This window comes from Podarcis gaigeae, assembly GCF_964106915.1.
Source record: "Podarcis gaigeae genome assembly, chromosome: 7".
Classification (NCBI taxonomy): domain Eukaryota; kingdom Metazoa; phylum Chordata; class Lepidosauria; order Squamata; family Lacertidae; genus Podarcis; species Podarcis gaigeae.
Window position 1 is genome coordinate 35,176,882 of NC_139683.1, and position 20,795 is coordinate 35,197,676.

Sequence of the window (20,795 nt, forward strand, 5' to 3'; positions counted from 1 at the left end):
TATAGGACAGCTTCCTAAGTTCCTACTACTGTACTTTGATGAGGCTTACTCCCAAGTATGTTTAGGCTTGGATTCTTATACCAGGGGTGGCCAACTCCCAAAAGACTGCACTCTACTTACAGAGTTAAAAACTGGCAGTGATCTACCCCGTATTTTATGGGTACAGGTCAAAGTTGTTGAGTTTGATCATAGAATTGTTGAGTTGGAAGAGAGCCAGAGGATCATCTAGTCCAACCCACTGCAATGCAGGAATATGCAGCTGTCCCATATGGGGATCAAACCTGCAACCTTGGCATTATGAGCACCATGATGTAACCAACTGAGCTATCCAGGTATCTACCTCCTTTTTAAAATGTACTTTATTACTATTATTTGTATTTTAAAAGATTGCAGTGTGTTTGCAATAAGCAATAACTTTGCAATACAGTAACGAAAATTCCCAACTAAAAACTGTACAGTAAACTGAAAACAACTATGGCTGTGCTGTCATTATACTTCCTATTTCAATACATCAAGAAAAAGCCCATTTCTCAATAAATTTATGGGGAGTTAAATACCACTGATAAAACGTCTTATAAGTATGGAAATTGATAAAATGCATGTTGCTACAGAAGAATGCATCCTAGTCAAGACACCACATAGTCTTCCTTTGATGTGGTCCAACTTTAGATGGAGTCCAACAGGGTGGCAACAGCTTTGCCACAACGCCCCCTGGTCCTGACTGATTTGCTAAAGTCTTACGGGAAAAAACCTCAAGACTTAGGAAGTCTGCCTGATTTCTATCAGTTAAGATAGCTGATAGCATGGAATGCTGTTTATGTTGTCAGTTTGAAAATAAGGAAGATGGAAAGCAGGGGAAGAGAGGGAATTGACTTGCTCTCCCCCCTCTCCCCAGAATAATTTAAGGGGTGTTTCAAGACAATACCATTTTTCTTTCCCACTCTCCAGAACTGGATACCGCCCCTCTTATTTCATATAGGGACCCACGTTAGGAGCTAGAAGCCCTCTATTGCTATATGTACTGTATAGTACAGCAGGGGGAAACTTCAGAACCTTCTCCTCCCACCCCTCAATTCTTCCTGTTCTAACCTGGCCTAAGAGCACTCCTGTGGAGCAGATCCCATTTGTAATTGTTTATCTGTTGAAGTTTTATCCTGCCGTTGCTCCACGGACCTAAGGGTCACCCCACGCTCCATTTTTTTATTTTGGTTTTTGGTTTCTACGAGTGAAAAACACACGTTTTTATTCATAAAGTTCTCCAAAATTCGTATATTTTCCAGACTCACGGCATGCTGGTGAAAGAGGAAATTAAGGCTGCTTTCCAAGCCCCACATGCCCAGAAGTAAGCCCCATTCAATTCAATACGACTTACTCCTGAGTAGAACTGGCTAATAAGGCTGCCTGCATTCCTAAACTAGAGATGGAAGAGCGATTCAACGCAGCGGGGCTTACTTCCGAATAGACATTCACGGGACTGCGCTGGAACACTTCCTTTTCAACCTGCGGTAGCAAACCCCCGTGGAAACACACAAACGCCCACAAATAAATCCCGCTAAACAGGAGCGGGACTCGCTTCCCATAAGCGCTCACAGAATCGCTCTGTTTATCCTTTTCGCCTACAAGCCCCCCTCCCTCGCGCCATACTCTCGCGTGACAGCGAAAGCTCACGACGCCGAGAAAGGTCTCCCTGGGACTTGTAGTTTCTTAGGTCCACCTTAAAAAAAAAAAGCTTCACCGGCTCCAACCCACAATGCCGCGGAAGTCCAGCCAGCCGCATTTAACCAATTAGAGACGCGCGTAAGAAGGCGAGCCGCGACTGGCCAGGAGGTGCTTTCGGCTGCAGCCAATGGGGTCCCCCGGAGCGCCGAGGTGCCGGAGACCTGTGAGCGCCCGCCTGGCTGGGTGAATGTTGTCTCCGGGGGTAGAAGGTTCCAATCCTGCTGACCTCTGGCCGGGCGCCCCGGGGTGCAAAGCGCCTTCTCCCCGCCCGGCCTCCTTTCGCACGAGGGCGGCCTCCGCGGCAGCAGATACGTGACCTGGACCGTTCCTTCCTCTGGCGGGGCGGGAGCAAGAAAGCGCCTCCCCTTTCGCATCCTATGAAAGTGAGGGCGGGGAATGGGGGAGCTTCGGAGTGGGGAGTCGGTGGCTGGTGGGGGTTAAGGGCTATTGGGCCCCTGAAGGCAGGGAAAGCCAGACCAAGGAGAGGTGACCCCGGGCAGGGTAACCTAAGAGTCCCCTGACCTCTTCCCACCCCAATCACAAGCTCTTATTTTAAATCATCAAAACATCAGGGGTTTCTAATGGCTGCCTTTCTCTCCATAGTATCAGCTTATGTATGTTTACCCTGATTTAAGCCCAATTTCGTTGAGTGGGGCTTAGTCCCTGCTAGCCTAAAGTGTGGTACTATGTGGGTCTACTCAGATGGAAATTCCATTGGGTTCAATGGGCAGCCCTCCCAGGTAATTGGGGATATGATTGCAGCAGAAGCTGATTTCAGTTATCTGGCCCTGGGGAATGGGGAGGAGGTTTAGGCGCTGGCGCGTAAGGTAGCAGTCCCTTGTGTGCTGAACCTCCGGTATTTTTGCGATACAAACCAGTATGTGAAATAGTACAAATGACCAACATAGCACCTTGGATGTCCACATCTGGGAATAAGTTCCGTCGCAGTGAGCTAGATTTACTTTTGGCTGACTATTTGGTTAACGGCTGTTTCATTTTAGAAAAGGCTTGCTGCAGCATCTAAGACTTGGTGTTTGAATATAGCCACAGTGCTATATAGTGAGTTGCTTTTGTTTTTGAAAAGAGAAACAAAAGTGATTTCTTTGGGTCTTGATGTTTTTTATCAGACTGTGCATATGCTTGCAAGTAAGTCCTATTGAAACAAATAGGACGTCTAAGAAGGCATGCATACACATGGCAGAGTTTGAGTATGAATTTGTACATGCTTACCAGGGAGCAAGCCCTACTGGCAGAGTGGGATTTATGAATAAACATGCATATAGGATTGTGCTGTGCACTGAAGTAAGTAAAAAACAACAACAATGAAATAGATGAGGCATATTTGTTTTACTGAATCACATATAATTCTTAATATAAGCATGTTGTCAGTCTCTGGCTCAGGTTGTGGTCAGAAGCTGTATCAAGTTTCTTTGGTTATATTTGTAATTCTTAATCAGTAAATAGCACAAATGTTTGTCTGTGGCCCTAAGGACCGTCAATTTCAGTAAAAGCCACATACAGTATTTAGGATTGATCCTAAGCACAGCTTTTAAAGTTAGCTTCATGGAAACAAATATCCTGATTTCCAGACCAGTTTAATTTCTCAATACTTTATTCATGGTGGAGTTAACTCATATTTTTAGCTCAGTGGTTTTCAGATTCCACCTTCAAGGAGCCCTTTCTGCATTGCTTTGTCTGCTGCAGAACTTGAGGGTGTCTACACTCAAGAACCTTGTGCATTCAGAATATTCTGGATCATGTTTACTAAGGTGAACAGACATTTCGTAGAGGACACCGGCCATATTGGTCCTCATTGTTGCTGCATGTGAACTGTGAGTGCACCATGGATTATACTCAACAATGTCCTCATACTATACAAGGAGAAATAGGCAAGCTGTCTGTCTAGGAAGCTTGGGTTGTTGTCAACAGTAGCCATACTTAGAGTAGACTCATTCAAATCATTGGATATCATTAACAGGTCTGTTTCAGTGGGTTTACTCTGAGTATGACTTGGTTGGATTCAGTCCCTTGACTGTCATCATGGCTCTTTCAATTGAGGAACCTATGATAAGCATATGAGGATTCTCAGGAGCAAAGTTTGAAAATTGCTATTCTAATAATCTAGTTATTGAATTTAGGTTCCGGCAGTGCATTGTGTTTTGTTTTGCCAGGGGTGGCATACAGCAGTTTAGAAGGTTGTCTTTCCATTACTCATGCCATGCTTCCTTTATTCAGATGATAATTCCAATGCACAATTTTGGAAATTAGATCCTTATGGAGATTGTATACCTTCATATTCCATCCAGCATTGCAACTGATAAATACATATGCTGCGTGAAGCTCTTTGGGCACTGGTCAAGACCTGAACAACCACATGCCTTCATTTGCTTACCCAAGAGAATTCTGTTCTGTTTACTGTATAATAGTCCCTTTAGGCACTTTTGAAAGCTGTATATGAAATGTTATGTTCACAATGCATGGAAGCCCTTGTTATATCTTAAATAGCATTTTGGATTCTGACTGAAGCCTTCACAATATCAAAAACTTGGGGCCAATTCTCACTATGTTTTTGTGCTTTGTGTGTATGTGAAGGTGAAATGCAAATGCTTTATGATTATTTCACCCACCTATCCCATTTACTTGCTTTTGGGGTAAAGCTGGGAGTTTTTGCATAGTGGGATGGGCCAAAGGGTTGAGCATTGTCAAGCTTTACATATCTTTATATGTACAAAATGGTGATAACTATGGATTAGGGATAATTCTTGCCCAGCAAGAATTATTCTATTACTGAGTGAATGGCTAACTTCTGATGTTGATAGCTGAAATAGCGATAAGATGTGCTATGTATTAGATTCTTTGACTTGCTGTCTGATTTTGGTAGAAAGAAATGGGAACTTTGAGTGCATTAAAATTTAAAATAATGTGTCTTAGGTTTGCCTTTTTGTTGAATTTTGAATAGTGATCTGAGCAGCATGTGCTGACTAGTGTCTACATGTAGTCTTTTAAAGACTCCTAAAGAATTACTTAAGGAAATATAATTTGAATCACACCAAGCTAATGACAGTGGCCATTAACTCCACAATATTTCTAATAACATTTCTTTTCCAGCAGAATTTTATGTATGACAAGCAAAAATGAACAGCAGCATGAGTGAAGAGCCTGATGCGTTATCTGTAGTTAATCAGCTGAGGGACCTTGCAGCTGATCCCCTAAACAGAAGAGCAATTGTCCAGGATCAGGGATGTCTACCAGGCCTTATTTTATTTTTGGATCATCCCAATCCCCCAGTTGTCCATTCAGCCCTACTGGTAAGTATCGTCTGTTTCCTAATTGTGCAACTTTTTTCCTATGCATTCTGTAGCATGACTATGTGATTGGCACTCTAAATTTCAGGATTAATATTAAATAATCACTCACTGGCTGTTGCAACCATATTTTACACCAGTGTGTTTCCATAAAATATCTTAAAACAAAACATTTTAGAAAATTTTACTGAAGAAGAAAAGATGTATTGTAATAGCACAGATTCTTAGCCAGAGAGGATCACCTAAAAATGACAATCCCAGATGCAGCAAAACTGAAATGCAGTTTATGCTCTTGTCACTCTGGTACATTCTGAGAAACTATGGCATTGAAGTGGAGGATTTCTTTAAAAAGAAATAAAGAAATTTATTGATGCAACTTTGAATGATACCAAAGTTTAGCAATGTATATCAAATATGAGAGTTCAGGAGCAATGTTAATTTTGTTTGATGCCAGGTCCCGCCCCCATCCCAAGGTAAAAGTAGTCATAGTTCTCATCTTCCCACTCTCCAAATCAGAATCTAGTCCTACTGAAATAAATGGGCCTTACTCCCAGGTAAATGTATAAAGTGTAAGTTGGCAGTCTAAATTAATAATGAAACATAACAGAAATACTCTTCAGCAGGTATTAGGGCAATGGACATGCTGTATCAGAGCTGTTAGGAACTAACCAAACATTAACGTTGGCACAAGACCAATTACACAACACAATGACAACTGGTTGAAGGTCCTCTTGTTTCTGAATGTCACTTAATCGTGACACATGCAGTCTTAGAGCTCAGAGAAAATATGATGCTAAGTAGAACAATGAAAAACCCAAATTGTTTGTATGATAACAATTTACCTCCCAAAAGCAAGCACCCATATACATACAACATCTGTCAACTAAACTTATCCTTCTCCAACTGAACAAGTTGACAGGCTTGCTCTTAAAATCTATTCATCTTAAAGATTCAGTAATATTGATCAGCATGGGATGTATGTGGAAAAAGGGCTGCAGAATAGGAGAGAGGAGGAGGCATGGAAATGGAAGTGTTCTGTGTCAAGAAAGAGTTGACACAGGAGGGTGTGAGGAAAAAGGAGTGAAGGTGAAAATGGGAGTGTAAAGGTGGTTGAAAAAAGGAGGGGTAAGAGGCATGGGTTTTTCCAGTAGTGATGTATGGAAGTGAGAGCTGGACCATAAAGAAGGCTGATCACTGAAGAATTGATGCTTTTGAATTATGGTGCTGGAGGAGACTCTTGAGAGTCCCATGGACTGCAAGAAGATCAAACCTATCCATTCTTAAAGAAATCAGCCCTGAGTGCTCACTGGAAGGACAGATCCTGAAGCTGAGGCTCCAATACTTTGGCCACTTCATGAGAAGAGAAGACTCCCTGGAAAAGACCCTGATGTTGGGAAAATGGAGGGCACAAGGAGGAGGGGACGACAGAGGACGAGATGGTTGGACAGTGTTCTCACTACCAGCATAAGTTTGACCAAACTGCGGGAGGCAGTGGAAGACAGGAGTGCCTGGCATGCTCTGGTCCATGGGGTCATGAAGAGTCGGACACGACTAAATGACTAAACAACAACAACAAGAGGCATGGGAATGGAGCTGAAGATGAAAGGGGACGGAAGGTCTAAAGAATAGGAGGGGATAGTGAAAAGGGTGCTTTGTAGGTGCAATATGTGGGAGGAGGAAGGTGCAGGAAGTTACCATGAAGGTGTGGAAGGGGGAATTGCACAAAAGGAGGGGGAGGAGGCAAGGACATGGGGTGAAGGTGAAAATGGGTGTAAAGCAGGACTGCAGAATGAGAGAGAAGTGGCTTCAGAAATGACATGAAGGTGAAAGCGAGCTTAGTAGTTGTATAGTTGGGATGGGGAAACTGGTAGGTGGGTTGATGAGAGGAGCAAGCAGGAGGGCAGCCCCTAGTTTTATACATATATAATGCAAAAACACTGCTTCAGCAGCAACAATGCAAACACAATGCTTTGAACAGCTGCACATTTAACATTCATATTTTGAGTTATCCCATTATACGCAACTTGCTGGAAATGTTAACTTAGTTTTATATGATACTATATTTGCTGATAGACAACTGAAAGAATCAGTTCTCTTAATTCAATATTTAGTCAAAATCATATTTATATAATTACTGGAATTTTTCTAGACAAGAATACACCAAAAATATTTTGGGGTACAGCTTACTAAACTAAAATTGCATATGTTTTAACCATTACATAAAATCTCTTCAAAATTGATATTGTTTATTTTTGAGAGATGTATAAAGGAAAAAATAGAAACACTAGCATTATTCTATTAAATTACTTTAACTTTCCCTTTTTTACAGGCTCTCCGCTATTTGGCGGAATGTCGTGCCAACAGAGAAAAGATGAAAAGTGAACTAGGTATGATGCTGAGCTTACAAACCGTCGTGCAAAAGTAAGTATAGTGTGCTATCTATAGTAAAAGTACATAATTTATCACAGAATCCTAGAACTCTAGAGTTGGAAGGGACACCAAGAGTCTCCTGGTCTAACCCCCTGCAGTACAGATATCTCAGCTGGAGCATCCATGACATCCAACCTTTACTTTAAAATCTTCCAATGAAGGTTGGAGTATGTACGTATTTCCTTCCTACCACCACCTTACGAGGGAGTCTGTACCCCCTTACAGACTATCAGATTATTGCGGTATATAGTGCGTTTCTGTCTTAAAATTGTTTTAAGAATAAGGGACCTGGGAATTAGATTGCAAAGGTGGCTTCCTTGTTCAAGCAGATTCCTTTCATAATCTCCAATACAGTGGTACCTCGGGTTACATACGCTTCAGGTTACATACGCTTCAGGTTACACACTCCACTAAGCCAGAAATAGTGCTTCAGGTTAAGAACTTTGCTTCAGGATAAGAACAGAAATCGGGCTCCGGCGGCACGGCAGCAGCAGGAGGCCCCATTAGCTAAAGTGGTGCTTCAGGTTAAGAACAGTTTCAGGTTAAGTACGGACCTCCGGAACGAATTAAGTACTTAACCCGAGGTACCAGTGTATATGAATTCCTGGCTTTGCATGTAACATTGAAAACACTGTGAGGATACTGGTATGTTCAGTAGTTCTTGATACTAAGTGGCTAGTTAATGAAAGCAAAAATCCAATTACTTGGCTCGAAGCATTCTATTCCAAGACAGTATGCCTCTTCCAGAGTCTCATACTGAACTACTTGAACTAAACTGGTCTATTCACCCCCCCCAATTTATTATTTGCCTAAAACGATTAGCTCAGTAACTATGTATTTAATTGCACAGGAGTCCCTTTCAGGTATGATAAGATGCACACAATCCTGTAAACCAAGCCACTGCCTCAGTTTTGATTTAACACAATTTTACTTGCTTGTACTTCTCACAAATAATTAACCATGGTTAGAAGGTCACAAATAGCCTTCTAAAATTGGACCCTTTGTTATGACACCTTCCCCATAAAAGGATATTTGAAGAAAAAGATGCCCTCTCTGACACTACAAACAGGATTATATGGTATACTTTTAAATGGGTTGTGAACATTTTATACACTTAGCCGAAAGATAAATTATTCATGCACACTAAGAGTATTGTGCAGTTAGGGAATGCAGTGTTGGATGAATTGCAAAGACATCGTAATAAAAGGTAATACCGCCATCTAGTGTGTCAAATTAGAACAGACCAAAAGAATTCTACTTGATCTGAAGATACACCTTGTTTTGTTATATGTTTTGTCAGAATTATAATTGTTGGTCGGAAGGAAATACATACATACTACAAATTTTCAGAATTGAAAATATTTCAGGAATTCGGAGTTCAGTTAGCATTTTGCAAAACAACTTAAACACCAAATTTTGTTTTGTGATCTTATATAAATATTATGTTCTGCAATCATGCTAAACATTAAATCTTCAAAACTGGTTAGGGGCTCATCTATAGCTGTACCAAAACACTCCCTGAATATCATTGTCCCATTCCCAACCTGCAAATTTGGGTGCCATTTCTCCACTTTCCGGAGGGGAGGGTATGTGCTGAAATTCACTCTTTGCTTTAAGCAGTCATGTCACTCTATTCTTTTTTTTTTTTTTTTAGTGGAAACCATTATTCCCCCCCCCCCCAAGTACCTTCAAATAATAATTTTGGGCTTCATTGCATAGAATTGGAAATAGGTGATGATGATGGAACAAGCAGTATTTTAAAGCATCCATTAAACTTGATAGCTGGACCATTGTCTGAATTCTGAGATGTTAGAAATGCTGTAGTCTTCCGTGCAAATCGAAAAGCTATGAAGGGAAAATGCTGAAACAGGCTCTTGTCTGATATGCCGTCCTTTCTTGACAGCTTGCTGGAATAAAAAGCAAAGATTGCTCAAGCTGCTATTTTTAAAAGGGGCAGCATATTTTAATTTGATGTTAGTGTATGTGAAAGATGCCAGACTGACAGTATTCCAGGCTGAGGTCAGTACCTACGGAAGGGAAATAGCCAGACTGGCAGTGGCCTTCTTCTTTTCCTTTTACTTCTTTGACTCAAAGGGGGCTTTTGCAGTTACCCAAAGGAGAGCAATGTTGCTTGGTCCCTTGGTCCCTCTTTTGTCAGCTGATGCAGAAAAGTTGCTTGTGTTACTAAATACTTCCCCCCCCACTCATCATATTTTCAGTACATTAAAATGCAATACCCATTGCTTTCTGATCAAATAAAGAACCACCCCACTTCTCTGAGCAAGAAATAAAACCCTAGTTGGGGCAATGCAGATAAGTTCAGTTGGTTTTCTGTTGGTCTAATGGTGCTGTTGGACGGCATTCTGTCAAAAGTAAGTGGCTGCTGTTCACTCTTATTGTGAAATGCATAGTATCTGTGGGGAGAAGACAACAAGGAGATCCATGGTTTGAGACAGGAGGACGAGAATGCTGGATGGATGTTATGGGCAGAAGAGGGAGAGCAAGAGGAATATTGGAGAGAGGAGAGTTCCAGACAAAACTTTGCAGGGAGTAGTGCTGAGGTGAAGAAGCCCAGTTCAATAGAGCTCCTAGTCAGCTACGGCTCTCTGCATAGTGTGGGCAAGAAACCTCAATGGGAATTAAGTCGGTGCATACAGTTTTGATAGTCAGATGAAAACCTTTCATATTGGGGCATTAGAAGGGTCATGCAGACAAGGTATGGAAACCATGGATGTCTGCCTGGTTTTCATGTTGTTTGGAGGGAGGGTTGTGTTGGGGGTGTGTGTTTCTGTTGCTGCTGTTGTTTTTTTATCTTTATATTTTGTTGTGATTTATGTGGAAATTGTTCAGTTTGGTTGTGTATTTAATGTTTTATTTATTGTTTATAAATACTTTAGTTACGTTGTAGTTATGGGTTTTGTAATGTTGTAAACCACCTTGAGGGGGGTTTGAACTGTGGAAAGGCGGCATCCAAATAAAATTAGGTATGTATGTATGGTTCCTAATTCAGCTAAAGATAACCAGACAGCATAAGAGGAAGTTAATGCATCGCTTAGCTTCATATTGAGAAGCTGCATTTGGGAAATTTATAAAACCAGGACTGTACTGCTGAGGCAAAGGGTGTTGGGATTGTGATGTGGGTGCCTTCCTTCAAAGTTTTTCTTTTTCTTTTAATTCCCCCTGTGTGGTTTGAATTGTCTGTGGGCAAGTCTTGGTGAGAGGAAGGAGTACCAGGTGCAGGGGGTGCAGTTCATCTGTGTGACTGATGAGTGGCCGCCTGCCTTGTTATTTATACTGTTTTGTCAGTGAATGGTTTCATTGTCTCTCTAGTTTTTGCAGTACACTTTTGTGCAGTGGAAGGACTTGACTGGTGAAAGTGGTTGGTGATTGAGTGTGAGGTATTGAAATCATTGAGTGGGTGGCGTGTTTGTGCATATTGGTGGGCATGAATGAGGTGTAGGTGTAGGTTGGGACAAGTGATACTGAATAAGTAGTAGGTTTGTGTAGACTGAATTGTGTAGATGAAAGGCAACACAGCTCCTGTCAACCTAGCAGTTTGAAGGCACATCAAAAAGTGCAAGTAGATAAATAGGTACTGCTCCAGCGGGAAGGTAAACAGTGTTTCTTTGCACTGCTCTGGTTTCGGTGTTCCGTTGCACCAGAAGCGGCTTAGTCATGCTGGCCACATGACCTGGAAAAACTGTCTGCAGACAAACACCGGCTCCCTGGGCCTGTAAAGCGAGATGAACGCTGCAACCCCAGAGTCGTCTGTGACTGGACTTAACTGTCAGGGGTCCTTTACATTTACCTTTAAGGCAACACTTGAGTGTGATGTGTAGTATTTGGTGAGTCAGGATGTGCCTTGGTAAGAGGAAAGTTGAAGGGGGAAGGGAACCATGACTCTAAAGGTGTTTCAAATATGGTGCCATGTTTTTGTTCTTTCAGATTTTATTATTTTATTGCATTGCATTGTACCCTAATTTCTGAGTTATATATATTGTGTTATTTGTAATTTGCTTAGAGACTGTATTAAGCTGGTAAGAAATATATTTAACAAAACTAAAATACGAAGGATTGTAAAGCACAATCCATACAAACCTCAGTTTGCTTTGCCTTAGGACCACCACACCAGGAGAGACAAAATTGTTGGCTTCTGAAATCTATGATATTCTTCAGTCTTCCACAATGTCCGACGTTGACAATGTGAACGAGATGAACTCACGGCGCCGGAAAGCTCAGTTTTTTCTGGGAAGTACAAATAAACGTGCTAAAACAGTCGTGTTACACATAGATGGCCTTGATGATTCGGTAAGAAAAGGATGTTTTGGGGCATACAATGCACACTTATGTATCAAGGTGTGTGAAGGGCACCTTGTTTTCTGTAAGCATTCCTTGAATTTACAGCTTAGACTGCTCTGTACTAAATGCCATAAACATAATAACATTTATGAAGTCTGTACCAATCTCTTAGATGTTGGTGACTTGTAGGAGTTGATCTTAGTAGAATTTACTATTCATCAGAATTTATTGATGCAAAACGTTAAATACCCCCAAGAAGCTGACAGTAGAAAGATCACATTAAATAATTGACCGCATTAAGTTTGGACATCAGAACATCACAAGCTGCCTTCTTCTGAGTCAGATCATTGGTCCCTCTAGTTTAGTACTGTTTGCACTGACGGGCAGCATCCCTCCAGGGTCTCCAGTAGCAGTCATCCCTACCCCTACCCAACAAGTGATACTTTATACCGGAAAAGGTTGATCAACCTAGCCATCAGATGAATGGTAATTTCCCCCCGGTGTTTTTTCTTCTTCACATCATGAGACATTCATAACAATTTATCAACTTCCAATTGTTCAGGCCTAAGGAAATGTTGAATTTTCTTTGCCTGCTCTTCCTAACATCTTTTCTCATTGCCTGAGATTTCTCTTGGCTATTGGATAACTGTTGTAATAATGAGGTCTCAGTGGATTCTCCATGCAATGTCAGAATAACTTCTATAAATTTATCCTCCATTCCCCTGTAGATAACACCCCAGGGTCACGTTTGCCTTTTTATGGCTGCCAAGCAGCATGCAAGGCTGTTTGAGCATGTTATCCACAAGTGCCCTCAGGTCTCTGTTTCAGTTTTGTAGCCTTTTAAATTATCAAACCTGATCTTCTGCTACACTGGCTTACATTTGTTTGGGGGTGGGGGCCCTAAGTAAGCCTTTTAAGAGAACCAGGTCTGTATATAGATCCCATCTTCTTTAATAAAGTCAGTGGCTGTTAATCGGATGAATAATGAGCATATGCATACCCCTCCTTTCCCAGAGTTACCTTCCTCCTCTTCTTGCCACCACCATTTTGCTCTCTCCTTATTTCTCTCTCCCCTCCTCTGCCCGACCCGCTTCTTTAAGCCAGGTTTAATCAGTTCCAGTCTTGTCCTTATTATGTTTACTGACTTGGTAGCTCATTTGTTTGCCCATCACTGTCTCTAAAGCTTCTCTAAAAGCCAGAAAAATGCTGCCTGTTTCTGTTTTGCCTGCCAATTTAAATACGTGTTATCACTGTAAATGGTCTGTGGTCAGCATATCTCAAAGCTGCCTGTATTGCTCTCCTAAAACAATGCTAATGCAGATCCTTGCAGTTTTACTCCTCTCTGTTTAGGTAAAGCTGCTTGTTTCTAGTAGCCAGCATGCAGTAAGAAATGTAGACATACTTAATTTGGAGGGCTTCCTTAACTGCTGATGGCCTGGCAGCATATTCCTTCAAGAGCAAAAAGGGGCAAATGTGTATTAAAGTTTATTTGTTTTTTTAAGCTGTCCTCAAAACCTTCTCTGCTCTTAGGGAGATTTTTACTTGATTTTTAGTTTGTGCACAGCATGCCATTTCAGTCTACAAAGGGCAATGAAAAACACTGTTTGTAAATCATTTTGACCTCCAAGTGCTATCTTAAACTATAGTCAGCACTTGCAGCAGTTCTGAGTTTCAGGTAGGTGCTTCTAACATGGGCACCTACATTCATCCATGAAATGTAAGCTATCTTCAAGTGTAGAAATAATAACAACAGCAGCAGCAACAACTGGGATAATCATGTTCTTTTTGCCTCTTTTTCTTAAGATTTTAGGCAGTTAAAAAACCCCGGAAGAACAAGCAAGCAAGCAAATGCAAACCCTAAAGGACAATAATAACTGAACAGCTGTACTTCGTTTTTCACAGAAATGATACTAATTGGTCTCTCTTGTGAAATCTTATGTAATTACTGTCTAAAGCTCTATGTATATCCCAGCAATATACTTTAGTGGGCATCATGAACATTTTGTCACCACTCCTGCTTGCCCTGTCATCTCATAATCACCACCATAATATGTTTTGTATGCTGCCTTTCCATAGTTAAAACCATGGTCAAGGCAGCTCGCAACGTGAAAAGATTTGCATAATTACAAGCATAACAAAAAGAATCAAACAATAAATGAAACGCATCAAAAAGTGCACAGCCATAATTGAACCATTTCCACATAAATCATTATAAAATGTAAAAATTAATATAATATCAATAACAGTCACAACAACCCCTAAACAATACTGGTGTGTGTGTGTGTGTGTGTGTGTGTGTGTGTGTGTGTGTAGGATTGTTCTTTCTCATAAATACAGACTTCCAATGCATAGTCAGGTGTATCTGCATGTTACGCTTGAGGCAGAAACCCTGATAAAATTCAGCAGTTTGACTTAATCTTGCCAAACATGAACTTGTTGGATTTTAGTTCATTTTTCTTCCAGCCTCCGTATAGAGGATGAACTTGGTGTTGGTTATCTATGCCCCAGTTACACCCCGGCTAGGTCACTGTAATGGTGCTCTCTGTATGGGGCTGCTTTGAAGCAAAAAACAGAACTTGAAAACCGGAGCACATTTGACTAATCTTATTCCCCTGTGTTGGCCTGATGTACATGCTGAAGTTTTACATATTGTTTCAATGGGTGTATTCTCTGGTTCAGTGGTAGAACACCTGTTTCCCATGTAGAAGATCTCAGCTGCAGCCTCTGGCATGTCCAGGGTAGGGCTGGGAATGTGTCTTGCCTGAAACCCTGGTGAGCCACTGACACTCAGTGTAGATGCACCAATGGTATGACTCTGTTTGAGGCATCTTCCTATGTTCCACTGTGGTTTCCAGCTCTCATGTAATGTCAGACCATAGTTTGATACTACTTATGAATGAGTCTCATGCTTGTGTGCTCCCCACGTCTTGTGTTGTTTGCGAGGAGACTGGGAGTTCCCCATAAGGTATGGACTTGGATTTGTACTTTGGCTAAACTTAGCTTTATAAACAGACTAGGCTCTGAAACTATGGTTTGATCCTTTCTTGCTCTTAAAGGAACCTGCATCCCCAAATTTGGATGCAATGGGAAACTGGTGGCTATGCAAAATAAGAGGAGGAGGGACGTGTGTGAGCCTGAGGCTTGTGTTGGCTTGTTAATATGGCAAAACACCATGGCTTCCTGTAACATCTGAGCCAACCTGCTGCCTTAGCCATAAACCCTGGGAGCTAGGCTTGAGGAGGGAGTTAAGAATGCAGTGCTGGTTGAGAAGAATGCGTTCGTGTCGTAAGACACCAAGCCAGCAGCTCATATACATGATTATGTAGGCCAGGCTGTGTTTCATATTGCGCTTGTGGTAGTTCTAAGAGGCCACTTATTTGTGTGCTGATGTCTTTGAGACACTCAGTAAATGCACGGAAGCACGCTGAGCTAACGTAGAGCAGGTGCAACTAGCACAGGTCAGTGTCGTGTTGTTGCACAGTAGGCCCTGTCACTTGCTTTAAACGTAACCGTTCACTTGTGTGTTTTGTGAGCGGACATTTTCCTTTGCAATCATAGTTCAGATTGTGCAGTGCATTGATGCCCATGAGCTGCCACAGATGAGGTAGCTGAAGGATACAACAGCTGCTTTGATGCATTCAGTCAGTATGGATACAAGGTGTCTGATAAATAGCAACTTAAACACTAACTGCTCATCAATGAGCATTGCAGTCAGTCAGAACTTAACCACAGGGGACTGTTTAGCTGATCATACGGAGAAAAGCTTGCTTTGCTTTTCAGCACTTTCCCCTCATTATTCACAGTTGATTCCATTCTGGTTTGTCGTCAAAATGTAGGCAGGAATGTTGTTTTTAAATTCACTTATGGCTAAATTCAGAGCCATTCCCTCTCCTCTTTATATATATATATATATATTCCATTCTGCTTCAATTCATGTGTCTTGTTTCTTAACCGATCTGTGTTTAATGTACGCAATTATTTATTAGGTGCTTGCAAATAACTGGTGCCGTTAATTTTTAGTCTCGGAGAAACCTTTGCGAAGAGGCCTTGCTGAAGATTAAAGGGGTCATCAGCTTCACGTTTCAAATGGCAGTTCAAAGATGTGTAGTCCGAATCAGATCAGATTTGAAAGCAGAGGTAAGGTTTGCAGCCGTTTGCCTTTTACATTCTTCTGACGCTGAGTAATGACTTACTCACCTGCTCTTCTTTTCTGTTTTTCCATTTTCTTGTTGTATAGGCACTGGCAACAGCAATAGCATCAACCAAAGTTATGAAAGCCCAGCAAGTTGTGAAAAGTGAAAGTGGAGAAGAGGTGAGAGAACGCTTCGTAATTTAGAACGCAAGCCTGCTGGTAGCGTGGGCAATTAAAGAAAAGGAATTAAATGCAATTGGTCTATTCTTTGGGTGCAGCAATAATCCCACTGGCTGAACATACATGAAATTGTATGCAGATGTGGCTTTTTGGGGGATGTGTGTGTGTGTCGTCTCCTTTAATTTCTATTTTGAATCCAAGGCATGTTATATCTATGCAATGTAAGTAGCAGTGTGTTCATACAGGGCGCCTCACTTCCTGAAACAAGAGAAAGCTGCTTCTTTTGTGGAGCTTTCATGCCAACTGTACATGGAAAATCTGGTAGAAGTTGAAAGTGTGTCATAGGTTTAGCATTGTAGAATATTGATTTCAGTTAGCAAGAGGTGCAAAATAGCCTTATGTAATGAAGGCATTAATGTCATGTTGCTAAGAGCGTTTGCAATCTTCTGAATTACAGTGATTATATTAAGCACAAACATTTCGGAAACTCAGATTAATTACACAGGTCTCCAAGAGCTTGGTCTAAAGCCTGCTATAATGTAGGTAAACTCTTCCCATTGGTTGAGGGGCATGCTTATCAGGAAGTGAATGGAGGAGTTACTTTGTTCAGACCTATAAAGTTATCTTGCATGTCACAGTTCCTAGATTTGCTAAAACTCTGAACTATGTCTAAAACAGCAGTTGCATGAATGAGTGATGCTGAGCTTTGCAGCAAGGTCATTTTGGGTAAAACGACTTTCTGAATCCCATTAAACAGATGCTGGTTCCATTCCAAGATACTCCTGTAGAAGTGGAACAGAATACCGACCTCCCTGAGTATCTGCCAGAAGATGAAAGCCCTTCAAAGGAGCAAGACAAAGCAGTGTCCCGGGTTGGATCACACCCAGAAGGTGCAGCCAGCTGGCTGAGCTCAGCTGCAAACTTTCTCTCCAGATCCTTCTACTGGTGACTTTGAGTCAAGGCTTACAGGACTGTGTGAACCAACAGGGGGCCAGTTTTCCATTGGTGTGGTGAACTGCCAAGTGCAATTTGCAATAAGTTATCACAACAAATTTTTAGACTACACAAAACATATGCTGTCTTTTACATTTTGTTGGACATTTGGTCTTTCAGGCCGGTGAGAAAGATGGAGGCATTTGTTAATGCCCTTGCCCTCACCTCTGTTCTCATATGTTTTATTGCCTCACTTTTTAATATGGGTCCATGATTAACCAAACTTCGTTGAGTGTATAGAGCTTTAAGTTAATATTAGCGATAAACACATACAGAACCCATTCAGTACAAATCTCAGGACATCTGTACAAGGAAATTATTAGCCCTTAATTTTGCATAGATTGAAATGCCTTGTTTTCTTTTTCTTTTTGCCTTATTTCAAATTATATATTTCCCCTGGAAGGTCATTCTAATGGGGGGAAAACCCCGAATTGTTTACCATTTATTCCCTTCCCCTGCACACTTGGTTCAGAGCTGGTATGTCCTTATTCCACTTGGTGCATTGCAACAAGAATGATTCAAACTTGAACTTTACAGCCCTTGATGTGCTGGGATTTTTGTTTTTGTTCTAAACTGTCAGCCCTTGACCATTCGCAATTTGAACATTAGTAAATAAATGAAGGTGGAAATGTGAACGTGTAAGTAAATAATCTGTAAAAAAACATATGCTTGTAATGATGCCTATGACTTTGTAAATATGATCAGAAACCACTGATTGCAATTTAGGTTGGATAAAGAAGCTCTGGTTTCAAAAGTTGCAACCTGCTCCAGTGACATCTTGGTTGCAGAATTTGTCTGTGGTAGAAAGTGTGATGTTGGCCTTACTCTGATATTGTTTTCAATTGGTTTAATGAGAGCTAAAAATGTAACATAGTGGCCAGTGGGTGGGTGGGTGGGAGGGAATAAAATGCCTAATATGCCATTCTGCCACTGCCCTACAATCTAGACTTTTGTCGCTTGGTGGAAATTTCATGTATAATCCCAGTTGCCTTTTATGCTTCTCAATTCCACCTTTATACCCTTTGGACAACCATTGTGAAATATGGAGCAATCCAAAAATTGTTTGTGAAGCCTGGAGCAGGGCAAAAGCCAGCATGTGCCTGATGCCCAGAGGGGGGTGGGCATCCTGGAAAAAAGTCCTTGTAAGTGCACTCACCTAGTCTAGACAACAAGGAAACCTGCGCCTGAAGAATTGGCTTCACTTGGCGATCTTGCAGACAATTAAGGTGCTTGGACCATCACATCTTGTCTCTGCCTAGCTTCCAGAAAGGATCATGCAAGTAAATATTCAGTAGGCAAAATATTAAGCATAGCAATTAGGTTACTGAAATATTGTCTGGGATTTTTCTCAGTGCGTTAGAAAACCTTGTACACAACTTGTACGCACCACAGGAATACAGCTGTGACACTGCAATGCTACCCTAAAGTAGATTCTGCAGTGCTGCTTTTGGTGTGATCCATACGAATTTTTACTTAAATCAGTGACGTACACGTATCAAGGCAGTGCTTTTGCCCCTTTGCAGGTCTTATCTCTGTGTCTTGCACAGTAGCAGTAATTAAGTAGCATCAAGACGCTTATTAGTAAAAACAAAATTGCAGGGGGAAGTGTAAAGTTCCAATGACAAATCAAAGTTCTCATAAATTCAGCCTACTTTTGAGATAAAGAGCTTACTTTCAGATTTTATTATTTCTATTTTTTAACGTACCTAGTTTATTTGGTTGAAGTTTACACGCACAGAATACAAGCTTTCTAAGGCATGTATTGTATTAAATATGTATTTCGAAGCATATTGCTGTCTAGAATGTTACAGTACCAAACGTGTTTGCAAAGCCCTCTGTTGTGTAGCCATGGATACAATGTTTACTTTTTGTTTTAACATCTCTCTCTCTGTGCAATTTGCATAGCCGCACACCAACTGCACTACCTGACACACCCCTTTGGATATTAATGGTTCAGTACAAGTAGATATTAAAACTTGTGTAATCAATCTGTAGGTATATATTTTTTTCCTTTGGTCAGTATTGCAGCTCTCCCAGTTAAAGCATCTAAAAAAGAGCTTTGGAAATACTGTAAAATAAAAGTGTAATATAATGAACTGGCATTCCTCTAGTTTTATAAGAGTTTTTAAGGGTTTTTGTGTCTAGAGCAGGAATGGGAACCTGTGGCCATCCAGATATTGCTGGATCACAGCTCCAGTCATCCTCCCCGTTAGCGACACTTTTTGGGACTACAGGGAGAATAGCTGGGTGGCCACAGACTCTCCATCCCTTTCTTTAAAGCTGGTGCTTTTTGCTTTCAGAATTCATAAGGATCAAAATGTGCTCATGGTCACAATTGAGGGAGCAGGACTGCACCTTGTATTGGGGGTGCCTGTGTATTGATAACGAGAAACTATTATTATCCATGGAAGTAGAGTTCAGGTTGCCATGTCCGTGGATGCAAGCTACAGAACGCTGCTTGTTAGTAGAAACAAGGTATGGATTCTAGTATATGGTATATGAGACTTGATTTAGCTCTACTACTTACTATTCCATTGTTGAAGGCCTTGTCCCCTTGCCCTTGGCCCCCTATTATGATGTCATGATTGGTATCAAAACACTGTCAGTTTTCTTTATTCTTCCAAAAGTCAGATTACTCCATTTAATTTGCTAGGGAATGTGTATTCTGATTAGATGCAATGTCCTATTTTTAATAGCTCCAAATCTCTGTGTGTCAGAGTTGAAATTTCTCAGCATTCCTCTTAAGCCCTATTCTTATGTATTCTTATCAATTGACAAGCACAAAGTCTTGGTTTTATTTTTGGCTCCCTCTTTACTTTGCCCCCCCCCCCATATTTAGCCTGTAACCAACTCTTGTTTTTCCAATATTACAGAAATGCAACCTTTCCACCCCTCTCAGCAAAAGCCAACCTTCACACTAGTCCTCTCTCACCTGGATTACTGCAACGGTCTGCACTCTCATCTTCTATTCTTGTATGTCATCCCACAAATTGAAGTTTTCCTTCCAAAGCTGCTTTCTGGGAGGCATCATATTTTAAAATAAAAAGTCTCCATATTGGGGTTCACTCTTTTTCTTTTAAATTCATCTTGAAATTTCATACATGTTCTGCCAATGCTGCACTAGATGGCAGCATAGAAATATTATTGTAGAAACTCAGTATCTGAGAAAGAGACTGGACTGCAAGCTTTTGAATTGCACTTAGTTTTGATTTTTGGATGCATGATGATTTATCCTGGCATTTTGCAATATGTAGATTAGCAGCAGGATAGGCCTATGAACTGATGGACTACTTCTGTCGTGTCTGTCTGTCTGTCTATTTTTCTCTCTCTCTTTCTCTCTGTCCCTCTCTCAGTATCTGGTAGTAGATTCCTCAGGTTTTTTTTTTAGAGTTTTCATAGAATTTTAATTTTTTTAAGCTGAGGTGGAGAGCCAACACAGGAAATGTGTGGTTTTCATATGTTCTGTCTTTTTTGACATGAATAGTGTATATGGCTAAGATGGGAAGAGTTGGAAAAACTGCACATTGGAATGACAAGATATATAATTTCAAAACATAATGCCAATCCACCTATCCAAGTAACCTGCAAAATATTTGAATATTCAAAAGTTTTGGTATTGGGCTGTCTATATCATTTTGTAAATCATACAATAGTAAGTCTACATGAAAAAAGGCTATCATGGGTGCAATCTATCATATTTTTTCCTGCACAATTTTCCTTTAAACAAACAAATGTAT

General features: G+C 40.9%; 1 protein-coding gene across 2 annotated transcripts; it reads left to right on the plus strand.

Moving 5' to 3' along the window:
• The first annotated feature begins 1,825 nt into the window (after positions 1–1,825).
• ARMC1 (armadillo repeat containing 1) lies at positions 1,826–19,154 on the plus strand. Of its 2 annotated transcripts, none has more exons than XM_083748060.1 (7): positions 1,826–2,102; positions 4,828–5,027; positions 7,354–7,445; positions 11,573–11,762; positions 15,774–15,890; positions 15,991–16,065; positions 16,823–19,154. In XM_083748060.1, exons 2-7 carry the CDS (start codon positions 4,854–4,856, stop codon positions 17,012–17,014), a joined length of 840 nt encoding a protein of 279 aa, XP_083604186.1. In that variant the 5' UTR covers positions 1,826–2,102; positions 4,828–4,853; the 3' UTR covers positions 17,015–19,154. The 2 variants fall into 2 exon arrangements, with proteins under 2 accessions (XP_083604186.1, XP_083604185.1); XM_083748059.1 differs by having other exon boundaries at positions 1,827–2,102; positions 4,831–5,027.
• The last annotated feature ends 1,641 nt before the right edge of the window (positions 19,155–20,795 follow it).